The 15273-nt window shown below is 38.1% G+C and overlaps 1 protein-coding gene and 1 long non-coding RNA gene across 3 annotated transcripts; one reads left to right on the top strand and one right to left on the bottom strand.

The window, feature by feature from the left end:
- Window positions 1-3112: 3112 nt before the first annotated feature.
- On the bottom strand, window positions 3113-4093 carry LOC121328726. The gene is made up of 3 exons (XR_005951716.1): window positions 4034-4093; window positions 3645-3782; window positions 3113-3166 (listed from the first exon to the last, which is right to left on the bottom strand). It is a non-coding gene; the product is annotated as an uncharacterized LOC121328726 (long non-coding RNA).
- Window positions 4094-4246: 153 nt separating this feature from the next.
- On the top strand, window positions 4247-14726 carry LOC121327526 (complement C1q tumor necrosis factor-related protein 7-like). 2 transcript variants are annotated; one of them, XM_041271606.1, is made up of 3 exons: window positions 4247-4296; window positions 12569-12802; window positions 13803-14726. In XM_041271606.1, exons 2-3 carry the CDS (start codon window positions 12577-12579, stop codon window positions 14429-14431), a joined length of 855 nt encoding a protein of 284 aa, XP_041127540.1. In that variant the 5' UTR covers window positions 4247-4296; window positions 12569-12576; the 3' UTR covers window positions 14432-14726. The 2 variants fall into 2 exon arrangements, with proteins under 2 accessions (XP_041127540.1, XP_041127533.1); XM_041271599.1 differs by lacking the exon at window positions 4247-4296 and adding an exon at window positions 4304-4448 and having other exon boundaries at window positions 13803-14724.
- Window positions 14727-15273: the final 547 nt, after the last annotated feature.

Below are 15273 nucleotides of genomic sequence, written 5' to 3'. Positions count from 1 at the left end.
GGCAAGACTGACCCGAGTCTGGTTGTCTTTACGCTCTGCAAAGAGATATTGTTTTGTTTGTTCATGGAACAATTATTTTGGCCCTCGATCATGTTTATTTTCTGTGTTATTTTGTGTAAGGCCGTAGGTTACCTTCAGTTCTCTGGGATCTGTAGCGTGGACAAATGAAGCCGGCCAAGCGCTTGATCTTGCTTACAGTGTTGGTCAGGTTTTATTAAACAGCGACTCAATATACAGGCTCTGCAATAGTAGAAAACGCAGAAATTGGCCAGCAGATAGTATATAAACTGTGGTACGATTACAGTAAGAAAATAATAAAAGTAAAGTGAAGCAGTCGAGAGCAATCTGCACTCCACCACGTACCCCGCACAACCACCTCCTCCTCCTTTTCTCCCAGCATTCTCTCTCCTCTCTCTAGCTACGGGAGCTGTGAGGGTACAAAATAATATACATGCACTAACAAAATATTGTAATTACTGCTAGCTTCATTCTGTGTCTGCCATCCTTGCTCACAATGTGTGTATATGCAGTGCCTTGCAAAAATATTTAGACCCCTGACCAATTCTCTCATATTACCGAATTACAAATGGTACATTGAAATTTTGTTCTGTTTGATATTTTATTTTTAAACACTGAAACTCAGAATCAATTATTGTAAGATGACATTGGTTTTATGTTGGGAAATATTTTTAAGAAAAATAAACAAATGAAATATCTTGCTTGCATAAGTATTCAACCCCTGCGCTGTGGAAGCTCCCAGTTTGCACCGATGAAAGAAATTGTCCTAACGAGGACACAATTACCTTACCATTGGCCTCCACCTGTGAACCATTAAAGTTGCTGTCACATTTTCTGGATAAAAACCCTACTGTTGAAGGATCATTGGTAAGGCTGTGAATCTGAATGAAAATGAAGACCAAAGAGCATTCTGCAGAAGTTAGAGATAAAGTAATATAAATGCATAGATTAGGGAAAGGGTACAAAATAATATCCAAGTGTTTAAATATCCCAGTTAGCACAGTTGGATCAATAATCAGGAAGTGGAAGCTGCATCACACCACCCAGGCACTGCCAAGAAAAGGCCCTCCCTCAAAACTCAATGCTCAAACAAGAAGGAGACTTGTGAGAGAAGCCACAGAGAGGCCAACAATCACTTTGAAGGAGCTACAGAGTTCAGTGACTGGGAGTGGAGTAATGGTGCACCAGTCAACCATATCAAAAGCTCTGCATAACACTGGCCTGTATGGGAGGGTGGCAAGAAAGAAGTCGTTTCTCAAAAAGTTCCATCTGAAAGCACTTCTGGAGTTTGCCAGAAAACATGAGAGTGACCCAGCTGCGATGTGGGAAAAGGTTTTGTGATCAGATGAGACCAAGATAGAGCTTTTTGGCCAAATGTGTCGCTGTGTGTGGTGCAAACCTAACACTGCCCATGCCTCAAGACACACCATCCCTACAGTGAAGTATGGTGGTGGCAGCATCATGCTGTGGGGATGCTTCTCATCAGCAGGGACTGGGCATCTTGTTACAATTGAAGAAATAATGGATGGAGCAAAATACAGGAAAATACTGCAAGAGAATCTGCTTCAGTCTGCTAAAAAACTGAAGCTTAGGAGGAAATTCACCTTTCAGTAGGACAATGATCCCAAGCACAAGGCCAAAGCAACACTGGAGTGGCTCAAGAACAAAAAGGTAAATGTCCTACAGTGGCCCAGTCAAAGTCCTGATCTCAATCCCATTGAGAATCTGTGGCACTATTTGAAAATTGCAGTCCACAAGCATCGCCCAACCAACCTGAACAACCTGGAGCAAATCTGCCAAGAAGAATGGGCCAAAATCACTCCGACACTGTGTGCAAAGCTAGTACATACTTACCCCAAAAGACTTAAAGCTGTTATTACAGCGAAAGGTGGCTCTACCAAATATTAATGTGTTGGGGTTGAATACTTATGCAAGCAAGAAATTTCACTTTTTTATTTTTCTAAAAAATATTTCCCAACATAAAATCAATGGCACCTTACAATAACTGATTTTGAGTTTAAGTGTTTTAAAAAAAAATATCGAACAGAAAGAAATTTCAGTGTACCATTTGTAATTCAGTAATATGAGAGAATACTTTTGCAAGGCACTGTGTATATATATATATATATATATATATATATATATATATATATATATATATATATATAATAAGCAGGTTTGACTTTCGCAGAGTGATTCCGAGTGGTTTTAAGTAAAGTGGCTATTCTAAATCTTTAACTGATAAAACTTGCATTAGTTATTTATGAACTGGTTAATATGGCTTGCCAGTTTCCCTAATCTATGTGTATGCTGTGTTCATGGAAAAAACAAAACAGACATGTTGATGAATTTCTACTGTTTTAATTCCCAAAAAAAAATGGCACCAAATAACAGTATCTCATTTAAACTTAAGGAAACCAGCCTGTCAGTTTGACTCCTCATGGGCGCTGGAAGCATTTCAGGTTTTGGTTTATAGCAAAATTATCTCAGAAAGTATTTTGGCAGCAATTAAACTAAAAGCCAGGGTAAAAAAAAAAGATGGTTTTAAGTAATGTCTATTTATTTTAGCTGTGTGATATATACCAGGAATTTCCCTGGATTGTTTAACATCATTGTAAAAGTACTGTGTAACCCAATAGGGCCCTAAACGGTACACTTGGAGATGGACGGCCATGTATCCAGCTTAGGGAGGGGAGCAGGGCACGGGGTAGGGGACCTGTCGCTAAAGAAGAATTGAACGTGGACGGAGGTGTGCGGTTTTGTTTTTTAAGGGTTAGCTGTCAACCCGCCTTGTTGCAGTGGAATGTCTGGACAAGGGTTTGTAGATCGGCCATGCTGTGGAATTGAGCCTGAATGTCAGCAGACACGCGGTGACTACTTCCCCTCTTTGATATTGGTAAAATCCAGAGAAAATGCTGTTTTAAATGGGGGGGGGGGGTATGTGTGTGGTTTTTAAATAGGAATTGCTTTAGATATTAAAGTGATCTGTGTAGGGGTATACATCGGGTCTGTGGTTAGTGGGGAAAACCAAATTGTGAGAATTAAATTGAGCAAATTTTAATGATAAACATATATGAAGATAATTACCTGTCTGGTTGCTTCTGTTCTTCCATGTGGGTCTCGGTGTGCTGGCTGGATTTTTAAGAACCTGTGGAAGGAATAAAGAAACAACGTGTTAGTTAATGTGGTTGATGGCACGATTGCCAGTGTGATACACTGCCCCAATCTTGTTACGGTCACAAATACTTAACAAAGGGTTGCATGCGCATGCTACATATTTATAAAGAAAATATAATATGTAATTTCTTATTGCTCGCCTTGCTATAGCAATATAAAGCATTCTGACTCTCTCCTTTCAAAAATTCAGTTGACAGATAGATAAATTGGTAGAATAGGTTGAGGGGGTAAGATGGCGTCAAGAATCAAACATCAAGAATCTAGACACCGGGAACCAACAACGTATAAGAAGCTTGATAACATGAAAACTCAAGCTGTTCAGCAAAACTGCTGTGCATATTCGTTACGCATTACTTTAAAAAAAAACCCTCCCCGCCGGTCACATTGGACTCCATGTCCCCTCCCCTGGCGTTTAGTAGACATTGAGGATTCCCCTACCAGACACCAACCTTGTCTCATCAGGTTGTCCATTGGAGTTGAGGGTGTGCGGGTATGGTGGTGACGGGTGCCATTCCAGGGAGGGCTCTTCAGAACTGGAGGCAGATTTACAGTTCAGATTCATTCTCTCCCGTTCACAGGTCTATAGGCTTTTCAATCCAACAAAACAAGAAAAAAAAAATTAATTATTACAAATACTATTTTATCCAATAAACACCAAATCCTGTTCACATCTGTGGCTTTAAATTAGGATTAGTGTCAATTCTGGTGTGTCATAAATCATATTTATTCATTTAGAAATAAATCTCATGAAGATAACATTATTTGTAATACAATTTTAGAAGGCATATTCATACAGCATAAAATATACCGACAATTCTCAATAATCCGAACAAATTACATTAAATGGTTGGGTTGGTGAGGCTTGTAGCTGTTTTATTGCAGATCAACTTTCTACAAGCAATGTAGAAAAAAAATGAGAGGAACATGCTGCTCAAGTGAACAGTTGTTTTGCATTAGGGATTTTGGCAGGAGAAGAAGGAAGGAGATCATTGAACTGGGAAACTTATTACAGCATGAGAAGCATAAAAAACACGGAATTCCATCACTTGTACTAGAGCTGAGCTAATTTTCACAGATGTTCCCTGTGACTATTAGAAGAGGGTATGATTTCAGTTAAGCTTCTCAACATCTCTGTTCAAATGCAAGATGGTACATCATTTTTGGTGCAAAACATTGTAGATTTGAGCTACTTTGAATCGTCTTCAAGTCAGCCAGGGTACATTTTATTTCTGCTGTGTGTTTTAAACCAAGAGGTATGGATATTTTTTTGATAACAGTGAACCTAACAGTTAACATGGTCAGTATAATGAGATATTTTAATCATGTACTCTGTAACTTTTTGCATACATAGAGTATAATATTAGTATAAAAAGAGAATGATAGGAAAAGTATTATATTGAAAGTTTTAATCTACCATTAGGGAATTTATGTGGTTTATTATGCTAATTGAAATTCATGTCATTCTGCCAGTGTATAGACAGACTGTAGGTTTTATTGCTATTTAAATGATTTTATTTAAAAGACTGTATGTTAGTTGTAGTGCTCATGTCTACTTTGAATTGATAACTTGTCATCCTGTGAGAAAGCTTGTGGTGAAAATATCCTTTTGTTTGTTTAAGTTCAAAAGGTCTCAGGTACTTGAAATCCCTGGATAATGGCCTAATGTTTTTTGCATCCAGATATCGTTTCACAAGGCCAGGTCACCTTTGATATTTTGTCATCCCTGTTTTGCAGGAGAAGCAGTTTTGTTTCTGAACTGTTGTGATGTTATCTGTTAGTCTTGGTCAAAGTTTTTACCTTTAGGAACGTTCAAAATTATGTCAACAACATTAACTAAATGACAGGAATTATAACTAATGTTTCTTCTGTTTATTCGTTTGGCCGGTCCGTTCAAAGCGAAGCTCTTTAATTTAAATGCGGCCACATTTCTCAGTTGCTCTGTGGGATTGGTAGGTGGTCCTGATCCCTCCCTTAGACATTTATGGTTTGAAATCTTATCTGGACTGATTGCTGTTCTGAACTCAGTCGGGACCACATGGACCATTCCGTGCCTCTGTTATATTCTGCTCTCACATTGAATTATTCATTTTCTTTATGGCTAATTATCATTTCATTTTCTCACAGTTACTTGTGATTTAATAAATGGCAGTGTTTGTATCTAATAACAAAGGGCTTCTCAAGCAGTTCTCAGTCATTGTCCTGCAGTGTTCTCACCAGGAATTTTTCACAGCGTGGTGGTGGGAGGAGCAGGAGTGGCGGGAGTGGCAGTGGGGGCAAGGCCGGGTGGGGAATGAAATGGAGATCCTTGCAACCCCCTGCAGGCGAGCCAGGACAAGTCATGCACATGCTTATGCTTTGTGGAAGTAGTTGTCAGGATAATATTCTATATCTATGGTTGTCAGCAGGTAGATGCAGAGTCTGTGTCGTAGGTTGACGTACTCCCTAGCATGTACGCCATTCCATGGAGGGGAAACTAGATTTTTGCCATAGTGTTATCGTTTCTGTCCGACTGGGAGAACCTGTTTTACCTTTCAAAACATTAAAATGGCCTACGATTATATGGATATCATTAGTGCTGTTTTTATTCTTCTTTCAAAAATAGCATAAATATTACGTTTTCTAAATATATTTTTTTTAAGTTATGACTCGTAGCCTACTGTGCAGTAGTAGTTTATGCATGTTAGTTGTATTGTAGTATTTGTGGTTAAAAGAATATAGGCTACTTATTGATTACTAAAAAGTTATACTAATAACGTGCATCATCTCACCTTTTAATTATTCTAATAAAATTCACTGTGATCGTGTGATTGTGTTGTTTTGCTTTTGTTGTCGTTGTTCCGATATATATGGCTGTTGCACCTTTAAAAGACGTATCTTACACTTGATCACACCTGTGCTTGCAAGAATAAGTGGAAAACCCATTCCCTTTCAATTCGATGGCCACCAAAAACATTGTTATGGGATATACGCCTGCCTATTGGTAGGTGTCACTGAGCTCTTTCTATCAAAACTACAGACTTCCCTCCCACCCCTTCCCCGTGACGTCCTCGGTTCCGCCTGCCCAGGGTACAGAACCGTCACGCAAGGAAGGATAATTCTCTTTCCGCGACGAAACGTGCTGACGACTGACGCGACCTCGTGGTTGGTGGCAATCTTCTCTTTCAGGGAACCAGGTTTACGTAGGGAAACTAAAGTTTGTCACTGTTGTTCCATAATTAAGGAATATACAACATAAACGTTCATTGCACTTACCGCAAGTAAAAAATGTCAAGTTATTTAGTCGCAGCGGCTGACTAAATGAAAGTCTTAGAGGGAATGTAGTTATGGTATAATAATTCAAAAGATTTGCAACGGTGTTGGTTGTTACAGAGCTGAGTATCAGGGGAGCAGCCAGGATCTGGTCTCTTCTGTCATCTGTGTTAATAAAGTTCAGTGAAGTTCAATCTCGTCTCCGTGTTGCATTCATTACGTGCACCAAATTAAAGAACATGGTGTCACAACCAACTGTTGAAGAGTATTGAGAGCTGAAACAAGTATTTTAAGCAAACCAATTTCTCACATCAAGGAATAATCAGCAATGTTTTACATGATTATTATTTTTTGGCCGTTATGCAAGCGGAAAACACAGCATAGCAGCTTCGTTACAGCGTCATTTTTCCAGGTAGCAACGTAGCAGCTGGTTACGTTCAACAGCACTGGCGAGAACCCTTTTTGGGGAACAAGGATTGGAAGGGGGGCAGCCCGTGATCCCTTTTTTACTGTTTCCCGTGTAGAGGAGGGGGGGGGGGGTCGTTCTGTGTGCCCTGCACTCAATCCTGGTTTTTAGATCTCTGGTCAAATGCATTACTAAAATCAGGTGCCAGCAATCCAGCACCTGGTTGCCTTGAACTCTGTTATAAAAAGTTTAGTATGGTAAAAGCATAGCAAAGTGTGATAATGCAAAGTGAAAACAGAGGTAAGCACTGTAAAGCCCAGAGAGGAATGGGAAAGCATATTAAGAAAAATATTTCAAAACATGGTAAACTGTAGTAAATGCATAACATAACCATGGGAAAAGTTCAAAATACTAGGCTTTTCCTAAATTAATTGGAGATCTACAACTTCACATCAAGTTTTTATTGGGTAGCTCCTGTTACTGAATATGTTCCATGCAGAGCTTGATTGTTCAGATTGCTGACACCTGATCATTTTAATAGCCCTTCTCAACAAGCCACTTCTTACCAGTACAGTGCAGGACAAGTAGAATCTCCCTTCCATTACTTTGGCTAGGTCACGTGAAGTAAATGTTAAAAAATGTTAGTCTACAGGGGCAATCTGTAAGTGAATTAGCCCCATTTTATTTCTGAAAGAAGAAAAAAACAGGTGAAATCACAGCAGTAAAACAACTGTACTTAAAGGGGAACCCAAACACCTCTACCTAACTTTACGCCAAACTACTCTTTTATATCTTGTAATGAACGACCCCTACTGGTTGAATAACCCTGCTAGGGGGGATTGACCTTTAGTGAAACTGTAGCGTGTCTGCCTTTAGTGCCAAAGATCAGCAATTCAAATCCATACCACAGAGAAAATAAAAATATAATAAATGAATAAAAAAGCATTATAACCTCTAAAAACAGAATTGATAAATAGTTTTCCAATTTAAGATTAAGAAATGGCTCATTTTGAGGTTAAAATTACATTTTTCACACTCGGGTATTTCCGTGACCAATCGGCTTGATGACGTCAAAGAGTGAACTGGTTTTCATACTTCTGACTCTTACCATTGGTTTTCGCAGTGTAGAGCATGTGAGAGACAGCCAATTAAATTTATCATTATGCCCCGTCGATGTGTCACAGGCGGTTGTAGAAACACAAACAAAGGCAGATTTAAACTGCACAAGTGGGCAAAGGTTGCCAGGGTTTGAACAGCATTTGTCCAGAAAACGAGAGCCTTTTAGGAAGCAGACAAAATGGCTGCACTTGTGTTCGGCCCATTTAGTGCTACGAAAAAGTGATTGCTTGTTCCTGTAGTATCCAGCCTCGACTGAGAGTTGATGCTTATCCCACAATTAGACCAAAGAAGGCATCAACGGTAGCGAAATCAATACCATCTCGTCATAAATGTGTGAGCCTCTCGACAAAACACGACGGGCTGAGCGGGTCTGATTTCAATACCAGTGAGGGCTCGTCTGCAGGTATGCCTGCTTATGTCACCGTTACATTTACTGGTGTTAACTGCTGTTTCTTTGACCCATGAAGAGGAAGACAGTATTAATCTGGACCCCAGTTTTTTCCACAGTATTCACTTCAACCCCCAAATTAAAGAAACGGTTACCAGATAGAAGATTAGCATTTAAAAAAGAGAGAATAAAAGGGTGAGCAACAGTGTCATTTTGCCCCTTGTACGTATATTTATGTAATCCCTACTTTAAATATTATATATTAATTGTTGTAGCAACAGATATATATATAAAGTATATATATATATATATATATATATATATATATATATATATATATATATATATATATATATTTATATTTAAATTTTTTTTAATGTGTTTCTTTACAGTATTTGTCAGCAGACTGTATGTATATTATATTAATATTATTAGGTAAGGATAATGTATGCAAAACGTTAGAAAACAAATAAGCAGAAGTACGAATTTGTATCACCTGATTGCAATGCAAAAGGTGCTATTTTAAGCTAAACGCATCATTCATTACACCATTTTTTGTTCTTTTTCTGCATTTTGATTATTTGCTAAGTTTAAAAAGAGGTTTATCTCCAGATAGAACGTGTTTTACTAAAATAAGCATTTGTGTCCTTTTCACCATGAGAGTAAAGCGGTCAGTTATCTTTATATAGCTAGAAAAAAAACTGAAATTGTTTCAACATCACCAGATAGCCTTGATTTAATTAAGAAACAGACATGGATTAATAATGCTAGTGGCAGTTTTAAAGGGAGGTAGAGGGAACAGAAATAAATGTTGAAAGGTACCAAGCCTGTAACAAGAGTATTTAAAAGAAAGGCACTTAACAAACATAAATAACAATGTAGGTAAATAATAATAATAATAATTAGTTTTGTAATACGTTGTAATAGGAAAGGTTAGTCACCTCTGCAAGTGTCAAGAAAGTGGGATATTTAAACAATATTTTATTCATTTATTTGGCTGACGCTTTTATCCAAAGCGATTTAGGATTTGCACCAATTTGTACAGCTGGGGATTTTTTATATAATGAGCAGTCTGACTCAGTGATGTAGGCTGCCTTGCTCAAGTGTACAACAGCAGCGCACCCAGGATTCAATGTACTGTAGTTGTTTTTTTAATAGCATTTAATAAAAAACAATTACTTCAGATCAGTTGGTATGCAGTTAGTTTATACACACTGCAGCAGTAATACAAATAAAATAAAAAATTACCAATCTGTTATGTAGACGATCGTCTTCGTCGTTGTCCGACTCGCTTTCGCAGGTGCATTGCTTTCGGTTTCATTCAGCTTAAATTGATATGGCTGTATGCCGCACACACCAACAAAGAGCCCGCTGTATCAAGAGAACTGCCCTCCCCATTACACTCATCACTTTCATTAACTTCTGAAGAACAGTCAGTGAAATCACAGTTTCTCTCCAACGTATTTTCAATAAGATTCGCCATATTTTCCACCACGAGTTCACTCCGTGACGTCACCTCCTATTTTCCTTATTGGAAAGAAACCTAGTGTAACGCTATTTGTAACCCAGAAAGGAGTAATTAAAAAAACAATATTTATATTTTTATATCAAATCAGAATAGCAAGAACATTTTTTAGTGTTTTTTTTTTTTTTTTTTTTTTTTTTTTTTATAGAACAAAAAAATATGTTTGGGTTCCCCTTTAAGCCCCTTAAAGTCACTCTTCAGCCCAAACTAAGTTAAGTTTGCCTTAAATATTTAATATTTTATGACCGATGCACCTAAAATAACATCTGGCTTATGTACAGTAATAAGCATTCATGTGAATAGCATGAGCTCATGAATGTATTTAAATCAAACAACACTTACAAAAGTCAAATTTATATGTAATATGTATGCAATATATTGTGACAATCAATTAACAGACATGCTACAGTGGCTGAAAATCACAGAAACCTTTAACACTAGACCAGCAATACCGAATTTGTGTCAGTCAGTGTTGCTTTGCAGCCAGGTATGAGTTCAGACCATGAAAACTACCAAGCAAGTTTGCTGTAATGGACTCCTTTTAAATGTCCATATTTGCTCCCCTGTTGGAGTCTGAGTGATATTCATTCAATGATTTCCAGAGATATTTCAAACACAACATAATATCAATGGGGAAAAACACATGCCATGTGGTCTGTTGTCAAAGGACAGAAGCACAAGGCTGTGTCATTGGCAATAATTCCTCTTCCTGCCATGCAACTTACTTCCCTTTCCTTTTCCTCTGCCATTACATTACATGTGCCTTTCTGGTAACTAGATGGGTTAAAAGTTATATGTTTTATACCAAGCCTTGCTTTGGCATCTGTGTGAAGCTGAAAGCCTACCATTTTTAATCATCCATTAAATGTTATTAGCTTCGCAGTACAAGAAATGCACATATGCCATATGTTTGTTTGTTCGTTTTTTTTTTTAATTGTTCCAGCTGCAGCCTGGTTCAATGCTGAGTGCTGACAGAGAGTATTTGATGGTTCTAGGTGAGGAGTTTGCGCGGAGCATTCTTTAACAGTTCACAGGTCCCCATAGGTGACTATTCCCCTATTGGGATAAATATCAGGTGCTTATCATTTTATCGTTTGTATAATCGTGTTCCATTTTACACTAAAACATACATCACTTTACTAAGTTCCTCCACAGTTTATATGAGGACGCTTTATCTAAAAACAGTCATGTGAGGAGAAACATGCCTGCCACTCACTGGGACCAATGGACCACTCCCTATTGTGACTTGGCAGATAGTAAATTACATCTTCAAGCTCTGTTATAAGTACAACAGAAGACCTTATCTTACAAGGAACACAAATATGTAAAAAGTAATTATAAAATCTAACGGGACACTGCATTAATATGTTAGCTTCAGTTCTTCACATTCCACTGGCTCCCACATTTGACTCTAAATCAGACTCATCAAATAATATTGCAGCAGCAGTGAGGAAACAATATGCTTCTGCAATATGACTGGATGTGACGTATGTCAATAAACTGAGATCTGGTCATGTGACCTGCCAGGCAGTGCAGAGCACAAAGGTCAACAGCCGATAAAGAGAGAGAAAAACAAAACAGTACGGACGCGAGAACAAACGCCTTAGAGCTGTGAAGAATTTCCAAAGATACATACTGGAAAATTTCTTCCCATGCATTGCGGGACATTTGCTAGGAAATCGGGATTATCCCAACCATATATGGACTGTTGGCATGCATGAGAATGTACAGTGATATACTATGGTGAAGGTATATTAAATTGTAGAAAAAGTACAATGAAAGCAATTCATGGTCAAGGCAAATGTGGTACTACACATAGAAATGTGGTGAAGTGTGGAACGAACATGACAAGCATGGTAAATTTGAAGCATACGAATGGTAAACTGAAACATTACTGTACAACTGAATAGCAAGCAATATGATTTAGACATGTTCATTTCTTAAGGAACAATATAAACTGGGACAAACACAAGCTAGAGTGCAATAGCATTTACTTTATCTACATTGTATTCTAACAGCACAGTACGGTAAAGTTCTGAACAAGAGAAAGCCATTCGGCCCATTGATACCCATCAGATTATTACTAGCAGATTGATCTCAGGACCATACCCAAACAGCCCTTGGAGAAGCACAATGAATCATCAGAAAAAAACATGGTTTGCCAACCCACAACTCACTGTGTTTTTCTTATTTCACAGAAATGGCCACTGTCAATGTGGCGTGATTAGTATGGCAGGGCAGATCCCTGCCTGTAAATAATGTGTGTATTTTTGTGGTGGTTGGCAGGGATGGGGTTAATCCCCAGCCTGCCAAAATACATGCGAGAATGTGAAATAAAAAGGGAGCTTGAAGCTCCATTAGGAGGACTAGTATGTGGTTTTGTTGGGATAATGGCTTGGCTGAAAAATAAAACGTTTAGTTAGTACTTCGAGGGGAGTTAGGTTTTTGTTTGTTTATTTTGTTTTTGTGTTTAATAAATGTGCGCAACTGTGCTATAACTGAAGTGTTTGGTCTTTATCATCGGGAAACCAAAAAGTACAATGGACATACAGTGCTTCCACAACCCTGAAAATACAAAGTTGCCAGCTTAAATGTTTTCTAAGATATTAGCAGTAGTAGATTTGGCAGCTGCTTCATTGAACTTATGTAATGATTTTTCTAAATGCATTTTTTTTCTCTCTTTTAGATTCCAAAATGTTAATAGTGATTTGTATTGTAAGCTTGATGTACTGCATAAGTGGACAGATGCTGAACAACAAATTCAAAGGCCCCCAGTATATCTGCAGTATACCTGGTTTGCCTGGTCCTCCTGGGCAACCAGGACCTAATGGAGCAACTGGAGCACACGGGCGCATTGGGCTGCCAGGAAGAGATGGAAGAGAGGGAAGGAAAGGAGAGAAAGGAGAAAAAGGAGACGCAGGTATTTGCATTACAACACTGCTCTGTAGGGGCTTAGAGTAATTGTAGCTAACAAAATAATTCAATAAATGTTACCCACTTTGTACTTCCATTAACTTCATAGGTCTCAGATGTGCAATCTTGAAAGAAACACATGTTACAGCAAACATATCTTTCCATTTTAAAACCGGCAACTGTTACTAGGATAAAAGACAGCTCTCAGTTTGCTTGTTACTGCTTTAGCTCCATGTTTCATTTCACCCTAGCAGTGTCTTCTGGGTTCAAGCATGTTACTGGTGAAAAACATGTCAGTCATTAAAAGCAGCTGATTGGTTATTGACAGGAAAGAAGCCATGAAGGGGTTGGGACAATTTCACCCTCCAGCTGAAATGACCAAGAAGTACAAGACAGTCTAAAATCATGGCAGTTTAACCTTTCTTCAACCTTGTGTAGTACCAGTTAAAAATCTATATGCATGTTTGCTGGAACATGTTTCTTCAAAACTGTACATTTGAAACATATAAAATGAATGGATGTGTAGGGCAGAGAAAACTAAGGGTGCTAACTTGTTATTTACAATTACCTTAAGGATAACAGCTGGAGTTTAGGGAAATTTATGAAAAACAAGCAAATACATTGATTGTCTTTATTAAGTCTTATGGTGTACACAATGCTGTTTCACTGTGCATATCTCAGATTCTTCAAGATACTTAATGACAGTACATATTTCTTGTAACAGGCCATTCTTAAAAATCAACCAAGTTGCATTGCCTAGTTTTCAGTGAAAAAATCACATACACGTGAGTCATAAAAGAAAGGAGATACAGCTGTTGAAAGGGAGTTTCAAAGGTTGCATGTCTCCAGAGGTTTTTGCAAACATGAAGAAACACCCTTTGCTTTTCTGTTAACAGATCAAAAGCTAGCTGTATCTCCCTCCAGTAGTAAATACGATCTCAAATCGTAGGTAAGTCTGACACTGACTTCCAAGGTCATGGTTGTTTAAACAGTTGACTCTTTTTCAGGTCTAAGAGGGAAGTCAGGTCCCGCCGGAAAAATTGGAGAAAAGGGAGACAGAGGGCTAACAGGCAAGAAAGGACCTGACGGATTTGCAGGCGTCAAAGGAGTACTAGGGCCAGACGGTCCTCTTGGGGAGAAAGGAGACAAGGGACAACGAGGGCATCCAGGAAAACCAGGACTATGCAAATGTGGGAGTCTGGTACCCAAATCAGCCTTTACAGTTGGTATCACCACCAGCTACCCTGAGGAAAAGTCTCCCATAGTATTCAACAAAGTCTTTTTCAATGAGGGAGAACACTACAACCCCACCACTGGGAAGTTCATCTGTGCTTACCCGGGTATTTACTACTTTTCCTATGACATCACACTGGCCAACAAGCACCTGGCAATTGGACTAGTACACAATGGACAATTCCGCATAAAGACTTTTGACGCCAATACGGGAAACCACGACGTTGCTTCTGGATCTACAGTTATGTACTTGAATCCAGAAGATGAAGTCTGGCTGGAAATCTTTTTGACTGATCAGAACGGCCTGTTTTCGGACCCAAACTGGGCAGACAGTCTGTTCTCTGGGTTTTTACTTTATGCAGATACAGACTACTTTGATGCTCTTTCAGAAGATTATGCATGAAAAATGGACTCTCTGACAAACTAGTGGTTGGCAACATTAAAATAAATGTTATGATCAGGTTTAAGTACAAAGCAATGTGGAAAGCAGAACTAATGGAGTAACTATAAACAGTGTGATGCATGTGTGTTTATTATAACAAATATTCAGTGGCTGATGTAATGCACAACTATGACCAAAATTTTTGCTTTACCATATAGAATTAACTAATTTTGCTTTATAAAGTTGAGTGAAACCTGCTGAATAATGTTACTTTAAAATATTGAATGACATAACGCTTTCTAGTTTTCTATATAAGGTTTAAAAAAATTGAAAAATGTGACATTTCAAATTCTAACATCTAGACTTTTGCGATACATTTTGTAGTTTCTTTGATTAAATTATGTTAAGTAAAAGCTCTGAATTATATTATATATATATATATATATATATATATATATATATATATATATATATATATATATGTATATGTATGTTACAGTACTGTGCAAAAGTTTTAGGCAGGTGTGAAAAAATGCTGTAAAGTAAGAATGAGTTCAAAAATAGACATGTTAATAGTTTATATTTATCAATTAACAAAATGCAAAGTGAGTGAACAGAAGAAAAATCTACATCAAATCAATATTGGTGTGACCACCCTTTGTCTTCAAAACAGCATCAATTCTTCTAGTTACACGTGCACACAGTTTTTGAAGGAACGCGGCAGGTAGGTTGGCCCAAACATCTTGGAGAACTAACCACAGTTCTTCTGTGGATTTAGACAGTCTCAGTTGCTTCTCTCTCTTCATGTAATCCCAGACAGACTCGATGATGTTGAGATCAGGGCTCTGTGGGGGCCATACCAT

The sequence above is a fragment of the Polyodon spathula genome, chromosome 2 (genome assembly GCF_017654505.1).
Source record: "Polyodon spathula isolate WHYD16114869_AA chromosome 2, ASM1765450v1, whole genome shotgun sequence".
Taxonomy (NCBI): Eukaryota; Metazoa; Chordata; class Actinopteri; order Acipenseriformes; family Polyodontidae; genus Polyodon; species Polyodon spathula.
Note: the sequence above shows the minus strand (reverse complement) of the source record. Positions and strands in the feature narration are given on the sequence as shown.

What these genes read in the sequence shown, in the direction of transcription:
- LOC121327526 (XM_041271606.1), top strand. Translation starts at nt 12,577, where the DNA reads ATGTTAATAGTGATTTGTATTGTAAGCTTGATGTACTGCATAAGTGGA. An exon ending in AGGAGAAAAAGGAGACGCAG is followed by an intron (nt 12,803 to 13,802) that starts GTATTTGCATTA and finishes ACTCTTTTTCAG; the next exon opens with GTCTAAGAGGGAAGTCAGGT.